Raw genomic sequence first — 19,619 nt, forward strand, 5'->3', positions numbered from 1 at the left:
GTTGCGCCTGCCATATTTTAATGCTGATCAACTTTATGCTTTTAATGAATTCCTAAAAACAATAAATTCTCAGATCATCAATTTTGTCGCAATCGAATAATTCGATTGCGTCTCTCTATCAGTTTTGAATATTCATAAAAAATATCAGCTCGTGCTTTTTGCTCATAATATTTTGATTAGTAAATTCTTCTCTTATATAATCGAGTCGGATAGATAGATAGATAACTAGAGAGAGAGAGTTGGGGGGGGTCCCTCAGCTACTTGTCCTCGCTTATTTGTTATTATTTGTTATTATGCTCATGTTGTGAGAGCTTTGTGTTTTCACATTTTTTTCTTTTTCAACCTTTTTATTGTCTCGGAGCTTCCCTCTATTTCTTTACACTATATAATGTAGTCCTTTTTACCTCATTGTTTCAATCATTGGCGGCGGAAGCCCCAAATTTTAGGAGGGGACAACCTAAAAAATTTTGACAAGCAAAAAAAAAAGGCTCTCAACCCAAACATTTTAGGGGGGACGTAGGAAAATAAATTGACAAGCAAAAAAAAAAAAAAGGTCAACAACAAATTTAGGGGGGAACGTCCCCGCTTCCGCCGCCTATGGTTTCAATTCTTTTTTTGTTCTCATTTCAATGAAAACATCATTATTAAACTGACGTAGAAGACTTTATTACGAAATTTTGACATTGTTTTGTTTCATTTGTTTGGCTTTCTTTTTTTCTTCTCCTCATCTTCTTTTTCTTCTTACTTTTTCCCTTTCCTTATTTTCTCTTCAGTATTTCATTCAGGTATCCGCCAATTTATACAACACCAAGCATATAGAGGCGGATAATCAGTGAGGGAGCATGACGGTGTGCCGCTCTAAAAAAAAGGAGGAATATTGGAAGAAAAAAAAAAGAAGAAGGGATGGGGAAAAAATAAAGAAAAAAAAGATGATGGCAATGACGATGATGAAAATTATCTTGGTGATGATGATGGTTGTGGTGACGGTTGTGGTGATGATGATGGTGATGCTAATGATAGTGGTGATGATGATGATGACGAGATGTAATTTTGTTATTTTGTCTTTGAAAAAATTAAGTAGTGCAAAGTTGAATTCATTTAAAGTTTATTATGAAAATAGCAGAAAAAAAATTGGTATGCGTTCGAGGAAAATCCATCCCCCACCAATCTTTTTCAAAGGTAAGATTTTTTTTTGCCCGGGGGGGGGGGGCCACTTCCATTCACGAGTGGATACCATGCGCGACCATGGGGTCTCGAAAAGCACCCTAAACACGTAATTTCCATATTCTGAAAATGCACCCCTTAACAAGTATTGGCGTGTGAAACCCTACCCTTAACAAGTACTGGAAACAAAACGATACTCTTGGCAAATATTCCCTGAAATGAACCCCTAAACAAGTACAGGAATGTTTTATTGTTACGGGTCCTTCGGTCGTCGGCTTTACCTTATTTGGTTTAGTACGACCCCACCTTCTACACCTCGCGCAAATCGGACTCTAAACATGAAGTGTTGGAGCAAAAAGGACATCCTTTATAAAACATTTTGATTTTGTTTTATCATCCCCGCAAATTAGACCCTAAACACGACGGTTTTCCTAGCGAATTAATAGATACCCTTTTTTCGTTATTTTTGTGTTTTTGACACCCTTATCACGTTACGTAGGTAACGTGCCCTATCGTGAAAAGGACATCCTTTTTACGTTTTTTTTTGGTCGCGCATGGTATCCACTCGTCAATGTAAGTGGCCCCCCCCCCCCCCGGGTTTTTTGTGACGGCGTAGGCCTTTGCAAGCAGCTATTATTATGGTAAAAAAGTAAATGAAATGTCAAGAAATACATGATAATGATTTTTATGGTACATTTTAGTAGGCCTATATCAATTCATACTTGTTATCAAAAAGAAAAAAGTGGGTCGTTACGGACCATTAAAAATGGGAAATTTGGGCATTTTATATTTAGGATAGAGCAACTGCTCGTTATAGACGTCACAATAAATCAAGCATTCTAAATTCTATCAACTCCATTTTTTGTCAAATAACACCTTCATCGATATTTTGAAATGATTTTTCTCATATTTTCATCATCTTTTTATCAGGGTGAAATTCCCCTTTAATTTACAAAACAGATTCGCAAACAATATCAAGAGTAGTGGGAGGCAAGGGTGGAAATCTAAGGTAGGGGACCAGGGGCTGGAAAACAGGCAAAAAAAAAAAAAAAAAAACTAACAAAAAAAAAAAAAAAGGAAGGTTTATCACCCCCAAAAGAAGGTCGTCTCGTCCAAAATACATGTTTTACTTCGATTTAAATGATGTAGGCCTATTTCTTTCCATCATATATAAAAGAACAAAAATAGTAGGGGGACATTTGATAATGTGCCCCTACTATTTTGGGTTAGGGGGAAGTGTCCCCCTGGGATTTGCGCCCATGTGGGTGGGGGGTGTTGCACCTCCTTTCGGAATCATTATGGAACAGTGTGAATAGTCGCTGTGATTTCGATCTCATACCTATAAAAAAAATAGAACAGAAGAACGCCTTGACCACAGGCCAAAATGCCTAACAATTTTTCTGCGGCATTAGCGACTCTCGTAAGGGGCGCTCCATTTATAAATAAAGTTGCATGTGTAGCTGTCTATGGCAACAGAATCTATCGCAGAATTGAAGCCAGAAGCGTGGGAATTTTCAAGAAAATTCAAGAAAAGAACCGGTGAGTACCGATTTAACAGTACTAATCTAATTAGTTACATGTATTGAATTATAAGAATATTCAATTTTTCGTGAAACAAAGCTTAGTTCTAAGCTAGGGCGGCCCAAATGCGCGTGAGTGGAGTCCCAGTTTCTTAACACGGGTAAGTATTGCGTTGTCGCCTAGAGTGGTTCCAACCATATATATGCATTAAGTTTGGATAAAACAGGGAATAGAAGTTGCGTGACAGTCAAGGTAAGTCATTATTCTTGTTCCTTTTAACTTTATTTTTCCCCGTTTTTTGGCAATTAATGCCAAAAGGGAATAATTTGCATTTCGGCCACATTAATTTTCAAAAGTTTGATTCATTAAAGACAAAAATTGAAGAGCCCCGATGGGGGGATTTTGCCTTGTAAGGCTATAACATCGCTAGTCTAGTCAAATGGTCTAATTCTTTGACTTTGTTTGTAAACACAAAAACAAACTATAACTGAGTGCTAAACTTTTAAAGTAAATTACCCCGATTATAGTACATGTAACGTTAGATATAAAGTTTACTTCAGTGATTCGGCCGGATTTTTTACGTGAATGACTGGCTGGATTTTTAGAAGACACAAAAGTTGTTACATGGGACCAAGATAAATAAACTGTCGCACAGCATATGGTGCGATAGAGTACAGATTTTTCCGATAAATGTAGTTGAATGAAAAACAATACATATTTCCCATTCTCTATTTATTAAACATCTTTCATACTCACTTCTGAGTAGCAGTTGTCAACTGAGCTCTCTGAAAGTCTTTGGCGAGTCGCTTTACTTCTTCCCATTCGGAGCTGGCCATCTTTACACCGGAGCCTCTGAGGAAGGTGAATCAAGTGTGGCTAAAAATGGCTCAGCAAACGGAAGACGTGGCTTGTAAAAGTGGAAAGAAAACCGAAACATTCAGCTTTGGTCCATGGACAATAACAAGTGTGAAAGCGCATATATCAAAGACAGATGTAGTAACCAAGTGAGTAGCATAAAACTTTGTTTGGAGACTTGTTGAATAATGTAATCGGGACTTCGGAATGACATTCGTTATTGATAATTTAATGTTGGACCTTCCATTACCGCCGGTGTGTGCGATTTTTAAGCATGCATGCCTAATTGCTTAATCACGTTTCTGTGTTTCCTCCGGATACCGCGGATGATTTTGTCATAACTAACGTTAGGTCCGATCTTATTGCGTTTATAATTTATAATTTTAGAATTATTATGTTGATTCCTTTTCCCCACAAAGGAGGGAGGGTCAAAGAGAAGGAGAGGAAGAAGAAGGGTGAGGATGGCGCTGGGGAGGAATTAGATTTAGAGAGACAGACAAAACTAAATCACTGTAGCGTAGGCCCTAGTGAAACTAGAATATCATTTGGATGAGGGGGAAGTAGGAAACTCTGTCTGAGGAGGAGGGAGACTTTACATAGACTGCCAGGAGGAGCATAGTTATGGCCGATAAATCAGTCTATTTCGGTTAGGGATATGAGGCTGAGAACTCTGGCCCGGCTCTACATTATCTGATCTCCCTCCTTTTAACTTGTTGACATCGATGACATGCCAATGGTGGAGGTTCACCCAAAGGCCAAATCTAGTTAGTAGTTAAGACTAGAATCTAGATCTAGTTAGTTAGGTCTCCAGCGTCTATAACCCAGGGGGCTCCCGGCCGCGTAGCGGTCATGAGCCCATGATCGTACGTGCAATTTGGCACTCACCTGACAAGCGTGAAGTATGGTCAAAATAATTCTCCAAATAGTTAAAACAGAAATCAAGCACTTACCACGATTATATGGATGATGGTCTAACAAGTGGCAGTTTTTCTGACATCTGGGCACAGACTGGAACCTCAAAAAACGAAAAGTTCTCTCCTTCTACCCCCGTCTCGATCGGCCATTTTTGTTATGAATTGTAACATAATCAGTGTGATAAACACACAGGGCCAGGTTCTTTTAATCATTTCTAATACAGCTTTAGCATACAATTGTGCCAGCCAAGCACGTTCGTTTTCCCATTTTCAGTGCATGAATTTTCATTTGCAATTTGCAATGCAGCTCTTTGTGTGAAAGTTACATGTATACCCACTTGTTGTGTATCCGGACGGGTTGTGTCTCCGGACGATCAATTTTAGAATGTCATTTGAAAAAAAATACCAGCAAAGTTTCCTCAATTTTTAGTACAAAATGTTAGGAAATATTATAAAGAACAAAATAGAAAATGATTACAAGTAATGGATTCATATTTTTAGTGTAATCCACAGACAAAAAAGAAGGCTTCAAAAAGATAAAGTGTCCGGACACCCGACCCCCCACCCTACTGCTAAAATAATGCCTTGCTTTGTGTTATCCCATAGAAATCAATCTTTCAGTGTCATTGTTTTTCTTAGTGCCCTAGAATCTAATAGTACATTTGTTATTGTTTTTTTTTACAATGTATAGACATGAAGAGGAATTAGACCTCCCTCAGCTACCAGAGATGACATTTGGAGATAATGTCCTTCGCATCCATCATTCCGGCGGGTTTGGGATAGAGTTCAACACAATTGATGCTCTCAGACTGGTAGATAACAAGCATGATACAATGAAAGTAGCAGCCGCTGATACATGGCAGGAAGCAAGGTAGACAATTTTATCATTAATGGGAAATCTGACCATGTTATAGTGATCTGATACAAAAGGAGAGAAATGTGGAAAAACAAATTGACAAAATTGAATGAAATTGGACAAGGAATGAGAAAGTTGTAGTGTAATTGGAAAACTTTGTGAAAATTACATCTATTTTTACTGAGGCCATAATCATTACATAGAGATTTTTTTTTTCAATTTAAATGAAATAAAAGAAATTTGAATATAGATGAAGGTAGGTGCATAACTTTAGAAATGAAGAAAAAAAAAGAAAATGGTGTCATCAAAAAGTTTGATGCAAAGCTCAAACTGCACTTTTGAAGTAGATTTGGTCACATGATCAAAGGAACAACTCACCTTTGGTCTGTCTGATGTACATTGTAACTGGGATGAGGGTGCCAAGGCTAAAACAGCCAAGTCCCCTTTTCCCTAGCATTGTCCTAAAAATGAAAAATTACTCAGAGTAATGATTTTTTATTTGTTTGAGTTTTACAAATCAAACATGGAGAGGAAGAAAAAAAAGTTTAATATAAGAGGGGGAATAGGAGCAGCTGGCATCAAACATGTTGCGGGTGCAGTTCAGTGCTTGCCCCCCCCCCCCTTCACATAAAAATGTATTAGGCTGTAAAAAGAGTTGGTTGATTTTTGCTTTCAATAATCTGACCATGAGTTGATGTGTCTACATAACAATTATTTTCATTGAAAGTTTTGGTTATAATTTTTGTCATATATATATTTTTGTGGTTGAGGAATTTTAATTGCAACTTCATCATCATTATGGATGTTTTCAGGAGTGATTGTGAGTTTATCTCCAAGGTGATAAAGCCATTTGATTGGACATACACAACAGATTACAAGGGTACCATCGTGAATTCAAACGGAAACCATTGCAAGGTACGTTGCAACAAGAAGGGCCTGCTCATGGGGGGGGGGGCTGTTTCATAAAACTGTGTGTTTGTTACCTGTACCTAAGAAATTTCCAATCTATTAGAAATATGTTCTTCATCATCATCGTCATCATATCATCTGTACGGGAGGGTAAGTAGTCCTGTAGATCTCCAGGTTGTAAATACTTGATGCATAATTAAAAGTCTAACGAGTACAGTGCGGGCGTGGATGTCAGACAATTTCAAAATGTTCTTGCACTAATGAGGTACCTCAAATTATCTGCCATGTTAGAACTGAAATTTCAAACCATGATCAAAGTGACAATTATCAAAATTTTTCATTCACATGCTTGAATACTTTTGCAAAAAAAATTCTACATGTATGCACTGGTATACAGTGCGTATCAAATAAAAGTTTACACTTTGAAAAAGCCCTGGGAATTAAAATATATACAACACGTGGGTAATTTTTTCATCTATCCAATGAAAGTAAAAGTTTTGAAAGAATGTTGCACTTGAGTGAGCACTGTCCATTTTTGTAAAGCTCGCAGAAATCTGTTTGCGCAGAAATGCTCGTTTTCACGCTGTGTCGAGGGGAAAGGGCGAAATAGAACTTATCCTGCGAAACATTTCTCATACATTTCCCTCGCACTTTTATTCAATTGAAATAAAACGGATACATTCAAGCATTTTGGAACAATTTTATCACCAAAATTGAAAATTTAAACACTTATTAAGCACAACCTTTACCCTTTTTGTGCCAGCTGGATCTGAGGACATACCTGAATCTGACCAAAAGTTTATATCAGACATCTCTAGCATTTTTTCATTAAGTTTTTATCATTTAATGTGAGTTTACATTTCATTTTTCATTTAATACTTGCTTCTCCAGACTTTTCTCAAGCTTGAAAGTGATTAACAAAATGAAAATCAAGCCTAAGCCGTTTCATGTGGATTACAGCTCACTGTAAAGCAAATACCATCACGATGGCCTTGGTGTGTGGGGGACTGGGGTGGGGCGCAATGCACTCTTCATGGTGTTTTGGGCAATGAAACAAGTTAAAAAAGTAAAAGATATCTTCGAATCAATTTTATTAGCCAAATTTAAACGTGTTTTTCATGATTACGGTCTACTTTTATTCGCATAATTATTTCAAAGTTCTGCGCAAATCATTTTTCACTAACTTTTCAAAAGTAAGTGGTGCTCACTCAAGCGGTAATATTTTTCGAAAGTTATATCGTCATTTGCTTAAATGGATCTGTACCAATGTTAAAATGTGAAAAAATCTTCAGGATATTACAAATGAATAATTTTACAGGATTTTTTCTAAGTGTAAACTTTTTTTTGATACACACTGTATAATAAGAATTAGTATGATTGAGAATCTTATTTACCATTGAAAAATATGTTCAAGTATATTTTTATGTTCTGGGAGAAGAAGTATTTAGTAGTACATTTCTTAATATTGCTGTCATTGTCATTTGATTATCATACACACTTGTATTGTTGTTTTTAATTGTTGCTGTTCTTATTTTGTGCTCATATTTCATAATTTCTGACCCTTCGCAGATCAGTGAAACAGACGAAAGGATAGATATTGAGAAGCTGAAAGTGAGAGAAAAGATCTTCTTCTTTGAGGACATGCCACTCTTTGAAGATGAACTAGCAGATAACGGCTGTGCCATCCTTACTGTGAAAATGGTGAGTAGTCTGCTAGCTCAGACCCTGGTTTGCGCTGTCCTCATCAAGTGGGTCTTGGGAAAAGTCTAGCAATAACCTGAAGTTGCTGTGAGATGCTACACATGTGCAAAGTACACAATTCCCTTTCACCTACAGCTTGTTTGTCCATGCAACTACATGTAGCAAAAATCCATAATAAACATATCTGAAATTGAAGGTAGGGCTGCTCTATGTTCGGAAAATATTGAAATGTGCATTGAAAATTCGATATTAATTCATTGTAATTCTAGTAATCTTGAAAAAAAAATTACTAAGTAAATTTGTGCTGAAATGCACACTCACAAATGATGTTCAATTTCAATGATTGTGGTGCAGAAGCACCCACTCTTTGAGTATAATCTGACCAAAGTGGTGATGAAATATAATCTGCACGCAGCTGGGGAGTTCAAGTGTGCATTCAAGTCACATAGATAAATGTTTGTGATACACACCTGAGGTCTTATATTTTTTCAAGAAATAAATATCAGTGAAAGAAGGCCAAGCTCAGACTGGTTTGCAGTAGTTCAGGTTTTTTTATTCTATGAAAAACAAACAGCCTCGCGCCCACTACTCTCAATGTCTCTAGGTTACTCTACTCTGGTAATTAGGCCTACAGTCATGACAGTGTAGATGCAAACATCCTCTATAGTGAGGTTGAGCTAAAGGGAAAAATAAAACAAACAATCAACATCATGAAATGGATCTGATGGTAAGTGGGTTACATTAATGTAAAAACATTTATAAAAATCTTAACTTCAGAGGCATAAAATATGTCAGTTTACATATAAAATCATCCAGTAGGCATCAATAATTATTTAGTAAGAGTAAAATACATGATTACACAAAGTTTACAAGTATACAGTAGTATAATAATAATAATTAACTCACTTGTACTTTGACTCAAACTGACACGGGGAAGACAACCTTCTTCTCCAAAAGCTCAATCTCTTCTGCCCTCTTCCCGCCAATTTGTGCTCTAGCTGGCTTGAAAAGAAAGCCTTCTATACCTATTGGGGGTACATTATTGCTACCCCCAACTGACTCTTGATTGGTCAAGAGATCAACCCAGCCAAGTATATCCAGGGATGCTTCAATGCATACCTGAATACACTTTGAACAATAGCCATTGTTCACCAAACTACAGCAAATTTAAATAGCCTGATACAACCCAATAGGGGTAGCCAATTTCACATTACAACAAATTTCCCCCCAATTAATGAAATTGCCTGGCAATACATTAATTAAGCGATAAAATAATTCAAACCGCCCATCATAAAATGACAAAATATATAAGTAAAATACATGTATACGCTAACATTTGTTCACAGTCAATTATGGTAATTATGACAATAACTGGTAGATTAGGCAATATAATAATCAAAATACATGTAGCAAATCACAAATATCAAAATATATAGAAACATTTGTTTGCTGTCAACCAAAAAATGATTAAAAAACGATAACCGGTCATAAAACGAAATGAGCTTGTTGTTGTTCCCCCCTTATGGGGAAGACGACTTCCTGTTACTACTTTAGCACAGAACGAGGGAGATGATTCGGGTTACTATGGACCCCTTTATTTATTTGGCTTGAACGCCGAGGACCATCACATACATGTACATCTGGTGACTGTACTACTGACTGGTCACCTGGGTGTGTTGAATCCCAAACAAAGATCAATGGGAGTTCTTCTTCATTACCAGCATCTTTGACTTGGACCGTTATTGGGTCTTTACACTTTTCATGCTGAAGGGACGAGTCCTCACACCCGCCAGGCATTCTATCATCCCTGGGGTCCTTGACGAGGAGTTTTCGATTCACTTTCATCATGCGACCACCCAACAATGGGCGGATTTCATACACGTCATCTGACATGTTTACCTTAGTAATGACATAGGGGTTGCTGTCAAATTTATCAGCCAGTTTATGCCTTCCGGTGAATGCACACTTCTTTAGCAGGACTCTAGGGCCCACTTTCAAGGGGTCACTCATTGGCAGTGCATCATGTCTCAGCTTCTCAGTCTGGAGTGTTGAAGAAATATTACTCTTAGCAGCCTCATGCGCCCGTTGAAGCGATATGGCTTGCTCCTTGACATACTCTTCATCCCAGTCTCCGTCAGTATTTCCTAGAAGTTGATCAAGAGGTGTGTATGGCTCTCTGCCATACAGCAGATGAAAGGGTGAAAACCGCGTCACTTTATGTGGAGTGTAATTGTAAAGTGACACCAGATGGCCTATAACACCTGGCCACTTTCGTCGCTCTGATGAGGGAAGGGATCGGATCATTGCACATAGAGTTCGATTGAACCTTTCAGTCTGTCCGTTCCCTTGAGGGTGATACGGGGTCGTTCTTGATTTAGTGATTCCATATAACTGGCACAATTCACGTATGATAGCACTCTCAAAGTTTCTCCCCTGATCAGAATGGATCCTCAGGGGAACACCATAATGTGCAAACCAGTGGGTCTGAAGAGCCTTGGCAACAGTAACTGCTGTCTGATCCTTGCATGGTATAGCCTGTGCATACTTCGTAAATGCGTCTGTGACTATCAATACATCTTCATAGCCACCCTTCCCTTTGTCAAGTTTCAAGAAATCAACGGCCACAAGCTCCATGGGTTTGAATGCGAGAAGATGACGTCTTGGGGTGCGTATTGTAGGAGTCGGTGCTTTCGATTTGACACACGTAAAGCACTTTCGTATATGTTCTTTCACATCTTGATATAGTCCAGGCCAGAAGCATCGGCTGCGTAGCACTCCGATAGTCCTATCTACTCCTTGGTGACCCCATTCGTCATGTGCCATCTCCAGCATCCGTTTTCTCAACTTATTTGGAGTGAGAAATTGTTTGGTTGATGTCTCACAAGCCTGAGGGGATTGACGATACAGTATACCATTCTCCTCCACTATGTGAATATATTCCTTGAACCAGGATTTCACTTCTGAATTTTCCGTGTTCAGAATGTCTCCAGGTTTCCATCCTGATTGCCAACTCTTGCAAAGAACAGATAGTGTGTCATCTTCTTGTTGCATAGATGCTAACTGCTGTGGTGAGTACGAAGGAAACACACACGGGACTGGTTTGGGAGATAAGTCCTGTTCCCCATCTTTGTCAACTACTTCTTCTGGGAGGATAGTGCTAACAGTTACCTCACCAATGATACCCTTGACCTCTTCCTCATTCTTTCCAGGATACCTACTCAGTGCATCTGCACAGCGATTTAGTCTCCCTGGTCTGTACCTGATCTCGAGGTTGAAGGGGGCAAGCTGCGCAGCCCATCTCTGCTCCGTAGCTCCAAGTTGTGCTGTCTGTAGGTGAGCTAGGGGTTGTTATCAGTGAGCACAATGCATCTGGATCCCATCAGATAACCTTTGAATTTTTCAGCTACTGCCCACTTAAGGGCCAAGAGTTCAATTTTGAAGCTAGAAAAATCTGGATACCTCGCTTCTGCTCCCCGAAGACTACGACTAGCAAATGCTATTGGATGCCGTTGACCATCCTCTCCAATCTGCGATAGGCAGGCTCCGAGGCCCTTTGAAGAAGCATCCACCTCTAAGGTGAATTCCTGACCAAATCGTGGATAAGCAAGGACAGGGGTTGTCGTTAGTCTGTCCTTCATCGCTTGAAATGAATCATCAGCCTCCTCAGTCCACTCAAACTTCATATCATCTTGACATTTGCTGCTCGAATGTCTCTTTCCCGCTTTTGAGGATGTCTTGGCTCCAATCAGAGAATGAAGAGGGGCAGCAATGCTAGCAAACTCAGGAACAAATCTTCGATAATAAGACGCAAGTCATAAGAACGATCGGAGTTCAGATGAAGTCTTGGGAGTTGGCCAATTTGCGACACGTTCTACCTTCCTTGGATCCACCATTACTTTCTTGTCACTGACAATGTGTCCCAGGTGTGTCAACTCTTTCTGAAAAAACTGGCATTTCTCTCCCCTCAATTTGAGGCCATGTTTATTGAGTCTGCGAAACACTTCCTCCAATCTTGCCAAGTGCTCCTCAAATGTTTTCGAGAAGACGAGAATGTCGTCTAGATACAAGATAAGCTGTCTAAAGTTCAGGTCTCCAAATATCAGTTCCATTATGCGTTGAAAGGTGCAGGGACTGTTGCAGAGGCCTTGAGGCATCCTTCCGAATTCGAATAGCCCCCAGGGTACCCGAAATGCAGTTAGAGGGATTGAATCAGGATGCATGGCCACTTGATAGTAACCATGAGAGAGATCAAGTGAAGTGAAGTACTTTGCACCTTCCATTGCTTCCAAGGACTCATCTATCCGAGGCAAGGGAAAGGAATCCTTTACAGTTATTGCATTAAGCTGGCGATAGTCTATGCAAAGACGAATGGCCCCTGACTTCTTTCTCACCAGTACTACAGGACTGGCAAAGGGACTTGATGAACGTTTGATGATTTTCCTATCTAGCATGTCTTGCAGCAACTTTCGAACTTCCTCGGTTTCCCCAGGAGAAATCCTCCTATAAGGCATGCGTATGGATTTGTCAGCATTCGTTTTGATCTCATGAGGGATGAGATCACAGTACCCTAGATCAAATTCCCCGTTTGAGAAGGCACCAATGTTCTTTGAAAGGAGTACTGCTATTCGACTGGCCTCCTCATATGGCATCCCTTCCAAGCTTATGCCAGCTGGCAATCTTGCGACGCCTCCATCTTTGAATCTGAATTCAGGTACTTCTCGGTACTGGTTAGTTGATATCTGTTCCTGTATCACCTCTTCATGCTCAACGGCGTCACAAGCCACGTAATCAGTAGCAGAAGAGGTTATAATCTCATGTATGTCCACTTCAATTGAGCTCTCTACCAACTTCACACATACTTCTTTGTGTGATTCCATCAAAGATGCAGATGCCAAATTCGAGTGAGGTGGTATGGTTACTTCAACTTCTCCAACATTAGCAACAAGAATATCCATTGTGTGATCCCCAGAGATGCAACCTTCTATCACTTCAAGGAAAGGTATTGATGCTTCAGAGTTAGCTTGTTTCACAAGCCACACATCATCTGACTTGTCTCCCTTGTTCTCGACCTGGGAACGATCCAAATGACACTGCACATGTCGGACTGTCCTTGGTGCAATCACCACCTGTTGTGACCCACTCACAACATGCTGCGTCCTTATCTGTTTCGTCTCACTCGCAAGATTTAGACAAGCCTTCGTTAACTCAAGGTCATCCATTTCCTCACCTAGAAGTGGTCTTAATCCATTGCTACCAATAAGTATTGGAAACTCTTGTCGTTTACCATAAGTTGACATCTTCTGTCCAATCAGAAAACCAACCACAGCTTCATGATCACCGATGCACACTCTGGCACGTACGTACCCTTCAACTGGCACTTCAGTTCCTGAGATTCCAGTGATTTTTACTAAGGTTTCTAGCTTTTCAGGGCACCCAATTGCTGTTGTGAACTGAGAATGGAACACATCAGAAGGGATGATCGATACTTCTGACCCGGTGTCTAAGATGCACCCAACATTGACACCAGCAACATTGGCTATTACTGCAGGGCTGGATGACACCAAAAGGTCCTTGATATTCAAATTGGTGCCCTTCTCCTTAGCTTTTCCATCTGTCCCTTTTCCCGGACTTTCAGTCCCTGTGTTAGCACACATGAAGTGGTCACTGGCCATGGGCTTTTGGTTCCTGAACCCCACCGTTTCGCCCTCAACAATGGAGCTAGTTAGTTTCCCGAATCTTCAATGACCGTTGTTCCAGCAGACATTTGCGGGCAATTCCTTATGTAGTGTCCCATTTTATGGCACTTGTAACATGCGTCGTTGTTCGATGATCTCTTCTTACCAGTTTTTAGTCTGCGCACTGTTTCATTTAGTGATGTCACATCTGTCTTTAATCTTTCAACTTCAGACAAAATTGCCTTCTGTTGTTCTAGTATCTCCTTAAGGGTGCTTCGTTCTGGCTTTGCTGTGGTTGATGCTGTATAGACAAACTCTGACTCCACCTCTCTAGCTCTAGGTTTTCCAAAGGACATTGGTGCTTCTTGAAACAACCGTAGCGCTTCACTACGCACCACACTGAAACCAGATTTTCCATGGTCAAGCTGGATACGTCGAAGTTCACGCCTAACAGAGGCATCGCGTGCTCCATTAACAAATTGGTCACATAACGCATGATCTTTCAACTGTGTAAGGGCAGCTTGATCGTCCTTTTCTGCAGATTTCACCATCCTGCAATAGGTTCGCAAAAGTGATCTACTAAAATCACAAAGAGATTCTCCATCGTATTGCTTGCGATTGTGAAATTCACTGCTAAGAGTTTGGGTTGTCTCTTGATATCCAAAACACAGTTTAAGGGCAGTAACAACTTCGTCAAAATCGTGTCGTTTTTCATCCTGTAAGCACATGACCTCCTCTCGTGCTGAACCTTCGAGATGATCAAGAAGTAATCTGGCCTTCTCGATACTTGACAAATTGAATTGAGCTGTGACTTCCTCAAACTCTTCCAGCCATTCTGGAAGTGAAAGCTCACCCACATGTTCAGGATGCCCCCTAAACTTTGATAGGTGGCTCTGCGAGATTCCTTGCAGTCCCATTGATCGACGAAAGAATTGAGTCATCATATCCGTGTCAAGGGTTTGTCCTGACGTAGCATTCATATTGAAAATATGGCACTAATACAAATTAAGGGCACAGTTTGAAAGTAATAGATATTGATACAACTGAAATATTAACTTAATTTTCACAACAGAGTTATATAATTCAGAATACTCAAAGTTCGAACCCGCTTTTAGTTTCCAGTGAACCGAGGCTGTCTCTTCACTTTCGCTACACAAAGTCCTAAAGTTTTTATCCGTAGATTCCGCATTAACTCATCTTAATACCCCATCGCGACAGTCTTGGTATTGCGTAGATCCTTTGATGAACTTGGTTGACAAAGCATCAATCCCACTTCTGACACCAATGCAAGAAAGCCAAGCTCAGACTGGTTTGCAGTAGTTCAGGTATTTTATTCTATGAAAACAGCCTCGCTGCAGAGACAAAGAATAATAAAAATACAGTGTAAATATATATTGATAAAAAAACATCATATGGCCCATGTACAACATTTATTCCATGTGATAACTTACAATTATTTCAATAAATAGTTTACACAATATGATGATTATAAGTATCAACATGACATTTCTTTATTCTTGCTTCACACATGTGGTTTGATAAAAATATACATTTATATCATCTATAACTAGACTGCAGTTTGGATAAAAATGCCAAACAAACAATTCCTGAATATTACACAATAAGACAGGTTTTATTGCAATACGATCCAATTAAAATAACTCACCGCCCACTACTCTCAATATCTCTAGGTTACTCTACTCTGGTAATTAGGCCTACAGTCATGACAGTGTAGATGCAAACATCCTCTATAGTGAGGTTGAGCTAAAGGGAAAAATAAAACAAACAATCAACATCATGAAATGGATCTGATGGTAAGTGGGTTACATTAATGTAAAAACATTTATAAAAATCTTAACTTCAGAGGCATAAAATATGTCAGTTTACATATAAAATCATCCAGTAGGCATCAATAATTATTTAGTAGGAGTAAAATACATGATTACACAAAGTTTACAAGTATACAGTAGTATAATAATAATAATTAACTCACTTGTACTTTGACTCAAACTGACATGGGGAAGACAACCTTCTTCTCCAAAAGCTCAATCTCTTCTGCCCTCTTCCCGCCAATTTGTGCTCTAGCTGGCTTGAAAAGAAAGCCTTCTATACCTATTGGGGGTACATTATTGCTACCCCCAACTGACTCTTGATTGGTCAAGAGATCAACCCAGCCAAGTATATCCAGGGATGCTTAAATGCATACCTGAATACACTTTGAACAATAGCCATTGTTCACCAAACTACAGCAAATTTAAATAGCCTGATACAACCCAATAGGGGTAGCCAATTTCACATTACAACATCAGTCTATCATTCCCAGACACTTGTTGCTCTGAGTACCAAAACTTATTGTAGATTACAAATATTCTGTGAGAGATATGTGCCACTTTTTTCATGTAGTTCGAATACTAGTTAAAACTATGCATGGTTTAATGCATTGCATCTTTGTAACTATTACAAGATTGGTCATGAACAAGGCTCGCACATGGCAGGCTGCAAACAAGCTATAATGGTTGTGTAAATTTAACCCTTAACGTGCCATGAACACATCTGTGCATCCACTGGAGTGCCACGAACACATTTTCGTGCAATGGTTATACAGCTATTATGCCTATTGCATTTTGAGGAGTGCATTGCATGTATGAGTGATTCCATTGTTCAGTTCAGCTTATGGTCAAGAGGTTTAACATTATTGTCTCAGGAGTAATTCCCTTTTTTTAATAAAACAATTAAACATATACGTGTACTCTGAAAAAAAATTGGCACTCGCTGATTACAGTGAATGGCACATTAAGAGTTAAAAATAAACAGAAATAGTTCGCAGTGTTTAATTTACCACCAATTCCCTTTTAACTGTAGAAGAAAAGGAGAAAGAGAGAATAAAGAGGAAAGCGTAGGAGAGAGAGGCGAGGGCTGGCAGAAGACTTGGCAAAGTTTTTATCAATGAACTAATTGATTTTTTTTCTTTGTTTTAGAGAGTGATGCAATCCAGTTTCTTCCTCCTGATGAGATTCTTTTTAAGAGTAGATGGAGTTCTAGTCCGCATCAATGATACGAGATGCTATCATGAGGTATGTCTCTTGACTACAAGCAGGAATGTTACGCATAGCGACCTTAATGAATAATGACCTGGGTCTCGTGACACAAAGCTTAGCGATGAATAGCAAATGTGAAAGAACACTTCTGATTGGTTCTTGGCCAGTATTTTGAACTAAATGCATCCATTTAGCGATTGATCGTTAATCTTTGTGTTACAGAGCCCAGGGCCCAGTAACACAAAGGTTAGCGATTAATTGCTAAATGAAATTGGCCTATCAAGATCATCGTTGCATGGGCATTTTGCTCTGTAGACTTACTGAGAACCAATCAGAATTGTTCTTTCAAATCAGCAATTTATTGCTAAGCTTTGTGTTACGGAGCCCAGGGGCCCGTAACAGAAAGGTTGGCGATTAATTGCTAAATTAAATTATCATTTGCCTTGGCATTTTTCTCGGTAGAGACTGACTAAGAACCAATCAGAATTGTTCTTTCACCTAAAGCCATGAATCGCTAACCTTTTTGTTACGGTGCCTGTCTGTTATGAGTAGTGAACTTTCAAATGTGTCCTGAATAGAATTAATCCAGTGTGAACAGGGTGATCATATATCATAAAATCACAAAGATGATGTTAATAATGATAATAATAGTAAGGAGCCAATTCCCTCTTCATAAAAGAAATCATGCATATCATTTTGTTGTCATTAGTTTATTTCCCGATACTTTGTTCCTTTGAAAATTTGGAAGAGTCATGGCTGCCTGTCGTCTCCGTTCTGTGTCAAGTGTTAACTTGGTCTACAAGCAGATGGTCGAGTTCTTGCATTTTGTAACACCATCACAGCTAGACCCATTTGGTCTACTTACCATTTGGTCCAACCATCACTTGGTTTGTAATTTAGTCCAATGCATAGATGATCATATTTCCACTTTGACTCTTTATTTTGAACTTTTTAAAATGAATATTTGGTCCGATTTGAAGTTTAGATCATTATTGTAATGTAGATCTTCCTATTGGCAAAGCGACAAAATGTTTGATGTCACATGTGAACAAGTTTGCCATTACTTTTGTACATGTGTACACTTCACTTAGACTGCCTCTTTTATAACATCTATCAGTAGATCATGTATTCTTTCTATAGGAGGACATGTTATGCACATTTTCAAAGAATACATTATGGACAAAGAGTTTGTTTCACCATAACACAGAACAAAAGGAGACATTTTGGGGGCATTTATAGTCCATCAAATGGAAAGTTATTCACAAGTGACATCACACATTTTTGTTGCATTGCCAAAAGGAGGATCTCCATAGCATAAGTGATAGCAATATCCAAATGCTCATACCTTTCTCATTATTTGTCAGATTTTTCTCAAACTTTTTCTGATCTTATTCTTTGATTTTTCTGTTTTCACACAAGCCGACTTTTTCCAAAGGTTTCATCTTCCTTTAAGAGCTAAAGTGCTAAAATATCTCGAATCTTAAATGTCTCTTGATCTTGCCCCACTTACTGCTAAATTCTTATCACCATCTTTACACCGTAATAAACCAGGCATTTTAACAAGTCTATTCATGAGAACGATTCTCCTTTCATCCATTTGCATTTACGCCTTCCTTTCTCTCTTCCTACATAGGCTGGCACGAATTACGTCCTGCGCGAGTATAGCAGTAAGGAGAAGTCTGTCCAGGCTCTGGGTCTCGAACCACATGAACTGCAGGATCCAATCAAACTTAACGAAATGTTGGACACGGTCTCACAGACTTTTGAAAAACTGGAGTTTGAGACAGACTCAGAACAAGCGATGTCATGATAGGACCTTGTGTATATTTACTTTCATGGTGAAGCTGTCCTCCTACATGTGGACACTTTGATGGAACAAGTTCAGTCGTTCTTGTACATCCGTGAGTGAATAGTGACAAAGGCCAGCTAGAGAAATTTTGGATTTAAAACTCAGAGAATCGACTTCAGTGTAAAGTTTGCTTGATTTCAGTACAGTATACATGCATCCATCAATTCTGAAGCCATTGTCTTCATTCCTTTGGAGAAGTGGTACACCAATTCAAATTTACATGTAGAAGGACTTTTGGAATCACATGATTTTAAGTGTAAGAAGGTGAAAGAATTCAGACTTTGTACAGGGCCATCAGGCAACTTGTCAGAAGTCTGTGCTGTGTCTCTTAGCAGGGATCCCGTTACAAAGGAACCATGCATCTTTTCAGATCGGCTTTCCTGCATTCCCATTATCTTGTCTATGATGAAATATGAAGATTGGCTGAGGGAAGGATGTGTCTCTTACTTTTGACAAGGTACCTTTCATTAAATGTTGCTTGTTACTGTACATGTAGAAATACAGTGTGCAACAAAGTTGAATTCAAACCATGGTTGCGTTACTTCAAGCAACATCAAAGATTTTTTTTCAGAATGCACACTCAACACACACACAGGGTGCATTTCGAAAGGCCAATCGGCAGAATCACAGCCGTTGAAAAATCACTTGAGCACATTGGAGTTCATGATCATGATTGTATGGCGATGGACCTGCATTGCTGTGCACACCAAGTTGACCTCTTCAAAGTTCCTGTGTCAAGTGGCTTAGGTTGAAATGAGGGAGAATTAGTGTTGATGGAAAATTGCTTGAATGCTATCTAGCCCACAGCAATGATGTTTTATGTTTACGATTTGTTTCTTTCAATCATGGTTGTGATCCCAGCATTACAAAATTAGTTGAATACTCCAGGCCCCAAAAATGATTATTTTGTATTTTCGGGGGCTACTTACCACAACTTACTGCCTAAACCTGCAACATTGGATAATCTTTAACACTGCACTGAATGGAGAATCCAAATATGTTTTGTAGATTTTTAAACAATTTTCAAGAGGATATTTTCAAACTTTTTAAGCTCCAGCTCATTCCCTCTGTGACATCATCTGTCCGTCTGAATCAGCGTCACTAACACTTTACATGTACGTTAAACAATGTTGTGTA

At 39.1% G+C, this 19,619-nt stretch overlaps 3 protein-coding genes across 3 annotated transcripts in view; 1 reads left to right on the forward strand and 2 right to left on the reverse strand.

The window, feature by feature from the left end:
- Window positions 1-3,564, reverse strand: part of LOC121413755 (E3 UFM1-protein ligase 1-like) — a 34,880-nt gene extending 31,316 nt beyond the window's left edge. The window contains exon 1 of the mRNA XM_041606692.1: window positions 3,442-3,564. Coding sequence (XP_041462626.1) covers window positions 3,442-3,521 — 80 coding nt within the window. The 5' untranslated portion in view covers window positions 3,522-3,564. The remainder of the gene's footprint in view (window positions 1-3,441) is intronic.
- On the forward strand, window positions 3,501-19,197 carry LOC121413758 (TIP41-like protein). The gene is made up of 6 exons (XM_041606694.1): window positions 3,501-3,689; window positions 5,146-5,325; window positions 6,123-6,225; window positions 7,789-7,920; window positions 16,574-16,669; window positions 18,267-19,197. The coding sequence occupies exons 1-6, from the start codon at window positions 3,568-3,570 to the stop codon at window positions 18,441-18,443; spliced, it is 810 nt and encodes a 269-aa protein (XP_041462628.1). The 5' UTR covers window positions 3,501-3,567; the 3' UTR covers window positions 18,444-19,197.
- LOC121413756 lies at window positions 13,643-15,885 on the reverse strand. The gene is made up of 3 exons (XM_041606693.1): window positions 15,589-15,885; window positions 15,262-15,359; window positions 13,643-14,947 (listed from the first exon to the last, which is right to left on the reverse strand). Exon 3 carries the CDS (start codon window positions 14,573-14,575, stop codon window positions 13,643-13,645), a length of 933 nt encoding a protein of 310 aa, XP_041462627.1. The 5' UTR covers window positions 14,576-14,947; window positions 15,262-15,359; window positions 15,589-15,885.
- Window positions 19,198-19,619: the final 422 nt, after the last annotated feature.

This window comes from Lytechinus variegatus, chromosome 4, assembly GCF_018143015.1.
Source record: "Lytechinus variegatus isolate NC3 chromosome 4, Lvar_3.0, whole genome shotgun sequence".
Lineage (NCBI taxonomy): Eukaryota > Metazoa > Echinodermata > Echinoidea > Temnopleuroida > Toxopneustidae > Lytechinus > Lytechinus variegatus.

Bases quoted from the DNA above. Each gene is read 5' to 3' on its own strand.
- LOC121413758 (XM_041606694.1), top strand. From the start codon at position 3,568: ATGGCTCAGCAAACGGAAGACGTGGCTTGTAAAAGTGGAAAGAAAACC. The intron at 3,690-5,145 runs GTGAGTAGCATA...TACAATGTATAG, and splicing joins AAGACAGATGTAGTAACCAA to ACATGAAGAGGAATTAGACC. The intron at 16,670-18,266 runs GTATGTCTCTTG...CTTCCTACATAG, and splicing joins ATACGAGATGCTATCATGAG to GCTGGCACGAATTACGTCCT.
- LOC121413756 (XM_041606693.1), bottom strand. From the start codon at position 14,575: ATGAATGCTACGTCAGGACAAACCCTTGACACGGATATGATGACTCAA.